This window comes from Myotis davidii, unplaced genomic scaffold, assembly GCF_000327345.1.
Source record: "Myotis davidii unplaced genomic scaffold, ASM32734v1 scaffold319, whole genome shotgun sequence".
In the NCBI taxonomy this organism is placed as follows: Eukaryota; Metazoa; Chordata; class Mammalia; order Chiroptera; family Vespertilionidae; genus Myotis; species Myotis davidii.
The window spans coordinates 14,035-17,800 of NW_006290675.1; the positions used below are offsets into that span (position 1 = coordinate 14,035).

Sequence of the window (3,766 nt, forward strand, 5' to 3'; positions counted from 1 at the left end):
TGGACTCCTCTGAAAAGCAGCTTTGCTTTGGAAGATCAAAAGATTAGGAACAGAGTAATACCTCTGAGCCTGGAGTTTCTCTTGATGAGTCTTCACTTTTCACTCTTTTACAATGCATCTTAGCTATAGCATGCCTTTGTCGTTTTCGCCTTCTTGGTTTATCAAATATCTTGGTAGTGCCTATGACAGAAAAACATGTGTTACCTGCTAATGAATGATACCCAAGTGCAAGAACTCCTATCCTCAACTAAAGGACCCTCATAGAATTACGGAATGTTAGAGTAAAAACTAACCTTGAATTTACTGTTCAATTCTCTAACTTTGTAGATGAGGAAACCAGGGGCAGAGAGGTAAAGAGACTTACCAATGACTATATAAGTAGTTGGGGAATCAGCTACAAATGTATAAATTCTGTCTCATACAGGTTTAATAATAAGTTGTATAGGTAGGTTACTAAAGCAATTCCATTCTACAACAGTGATTTTCAACCTTTTCATCTCATGGCACACATAGACTAATTACTAAAATTCTACAGCACACCAAAAAATGTATTATATTTTATTTGTGGATCGTACAAAACAAAAAAAGGTATAATTTTGTTTCGAATTTTGATTCGTTCACCAGACAGCTATTATTGTGTTGGCTGTTGGCTTCTTTTTTTTGACAATCTAAGGGAAAAGAGGTCAGTGCCCCTGACAAAAATTGGTATTGCATGTTTTAAAAATACTTGTGGCACAGTGGTTGAAAATCACTGTCCTACATGGTTGAAATAAAAGACTTCCTAGTTCCTCAAAGGACTTTAATATCCTATAGATGAGGAGAAAATACTTTTATATAGTCAGACCAAAATACTAAAACTTGGTTTCCAAGATTAAAGATAGTAAATTATATCACTCTATGACTTAAGGATTAAGATGAAAAGTTGAAATATATAAAATTTGGCTTAGCACTAGTGGGTTTGGCTCAGTGGATAGAGCATTGGCCTGCGGATTGAAGGGTCCTGGGCTCAATTCCGGTCAAGGGCACATTCCTAAGTTGTAGCTTTGATCCCTGGCCCTGGTTGGGGTGTGTGCAGGAGGCAACCAATTGATGTGTCTCTCACATTGATGTTTCTCTCTGTCTCTTCCCTTCCCTTACAGTCTTTCTAAAAATCAATGGAAAAATATCCTCCAGTGAGCATTAACAAAAAATAAATATAAAGTTTGGGGTAGAGAAAGGGGAAAAAGAATATTTATATATTCATACAGTAGTACTATGACCTTGACCATTCAACAATAAAAAGTGAAAGTGTGGTCTGACATATTTAGAAAATGAAATTCCAGTCTCTCATTTTCTATTATACATACTTTAAATCTTGTTACAGAAATATCAAGAGGAATCTAAAGAGATGTTTCATACTATGTTTCAAGATATTTAGCCTAGGTATCAACAGAGCCTGGACTTTGGAAAACTGCCTTAGTTCTTTCTTGGACTGCCTAATTGAGATGAAGATCTGCTATCAACACAACTGATAGCCTATGACTAAAGAGAGGTAATGTAATGGCAGAGGTAAGGTCCAAAATTCTCATAAGCATAAAAATTTTTTAAAAAAATTTATGTATATTTTTATTGATTTCAGAGAGGAAGGAAGGAGAGAGAGAAACATCAATGATGAGAGAGAATCACTGATCAGCTGCCTCCTGCACGCCTCCTACTGGGGGTCAAGCCTGCAACCCCGGCATGTGCCCTTGACCAGAATCAAACCTGGGACCCTTCAAGCTGCAAGCCGATGCTCTATCCACTGAGCCAAACTGGCTAGGGCACAAGCAGAACAATTCAGATGAAATATACAAAGAATAAAGTGCAAGTTGTATGTTTTACCAAAAAAAAAAAAAATTAAGTATGAAAGAGCTAAAATTATTTTGTAAGCAGTTTTTTAAAAAAGCAAGCAAGACAATAGAGTGTTGAAGGCCTGGGAGGCCTGGGAGGGGTGGAGAAGGTCAATGGGAAAAAAAAACACAAACAAACAAAAGGGACATCTTAGTACTTTCAACAATAAAGATAATTTTTTAATTAGTTCAGGGGAAAAAAAAAAAGCAAGTAGCCCTGGACAGTGTTGCTAAGTGGTTGGAGCATCAGCACCTAAGGAAGGCAACCAACTGATGTGTCTCTCCCACATTGATGTCTGTCTGTCTGTCTGTCTCTCTTTCTCCTTCCCACCCCTTAGTTCTCTATAACCCCCCCTCCCACTCTCTTTCTGAAAATCAATTTAAAAAATATCCTCCAGTGAGGATTAACAAAAAAAAGGCAAGCAAGCAAATTGATAAACCTAAGAATTACAATTATACACAAGGTTAAAATAATCTAATATATTGCTACATTTACTTGCTAAAAAACTCAATAAACATACATCACATTTAAAGAAGTATGGCCCTAGCAGGTCTGGCTCAATGGATAGAGAATCAGCCTGCGGATTGAAGGGTCCCGGGTTCGATTCTGGTCAAGGGCACGTGCCCAGGTTGTAGACTTGATCGCTAGTAGGGGGCGTGCAGGAGGCAACCTATCAATGATTAACTCTCATCATTGATTTTCTCTCTCTCTTCCCCTCTAAAATCAATAAAAAATATATTTTAAAAAGAGAAAGTTTTTTTTTTAAAAGAAGCAGTATGCATTTATTACCACATGAGATATAATCTCCCCATGATACCCTTTGCTGGCAGACCACATCTGATGCAGTGGGCTCAAATCTGGGCTAATATCTCAGGAATGATAATAATCAATAAATGTCATTGGCAGACAAATTATCAAAGTGGTTCAAAAAATTGGCATGGAGAAAATCTGGGGTGGATAACAACAAAGTAGTGTAGCAATGAATTTAGTTGAGTCTGGATTTAGTTCTCCAACACTGCCATCTCTTTCATGTTCATTTTTGTCCTATAAAATAAGAGATAGTATTAACAACTAGAGGCCCACTGCACGAAATTCATGCATGGGTAGGGTCCCTAGGACTGGCTGGTGATTAGGGCTGATCGGGGCCCAGTTCCAGCTGCTGGCCAGGGCCTTCCTTTGTTTTGTGCCACCCCCTGGTGGTCAGCACTCATCATAGTGAGTGATCGAACTCCCGAGGGAACAATCTGCATATTAGCCTTATATATATATAGATGATGAAGCCCTAAGCCAGTGGTTCTCAACCTTCCTAATGCTGCGCCCCTTTAATACAGTTCCTCATGTTGTGGTGACCCCCAATTTCATTGTTACAAATTGAATATAATTAAAGCATAGTGATTAATCACAAAAACAATATGGAATTATATATGTGTTTTCCAATGGTCTTAGGCGACCCCTGTGAAGGGGTTGCGACCCACAGGTTGAGAACCACTGCTTTAGATGGATTAGCAGTAATAGTCCTATGCAAGGGAGCTGGTAGAGTAAATGCTCCAACTATAACTATGATATCCATTATTGAATGAAGGGCAGTACATTCCACCTGTGTGCTGAACCAAAATCACAAGTTGAAGTTCCAGGAGTCAAATTCCAATTTAATCGAAAAGATTCCAAAGCCCTTAAGAAGCAACCACAATGGACTAGGCGCAAATGTAAGCTCTCTTTTTCAAGCATATGCTCAGATTATCCTATCCTATCTAATAAAAGACAAACGTGGTAATTGGTGTACGACCGCGACCCTTCCCATTGGCTAATCAGCGAGATGTGCAAATTAACTGCCAGCCAAGATGGCAGCCGGCAGCCAGGCAGCTTAAACTGAACATGAGGCTTGCTTGCTTCAGTG

At 38.7% G+C, this 3,766-nt stretch overlaps 1 protein-coding gene across 3 annotated transcripts in view; it reads right to left on the reverse strand.

Moving 5' to 3' along the window:
• LOC102764830 (histone-lysine N-methyltransferase, H3 lysine-36 and H4 lysine-20 specific) overlaps positions 1-3,766 on the reverse strand; it is an 84,606-nt gene that overhangs the window by 5,255 nt on the left and 75,585 nt on the right. For all 3 annotated transcript variants that reach the window (XR_001513844.1, XM_015563869.1, XM_006763710.2), the window contains exon 10: positions 62-180. Coding sequence is in view for 2 of the 3 variants with exons in the window: in XM_015563869.1 (XP_015419355.1) it covers positions 62-180 (119 nt within the window). In the remaining variant the exon portion in view is untranslated. The remainder of the gene's footprint in view (positions 1-61; positions 181-3,766) is intronic.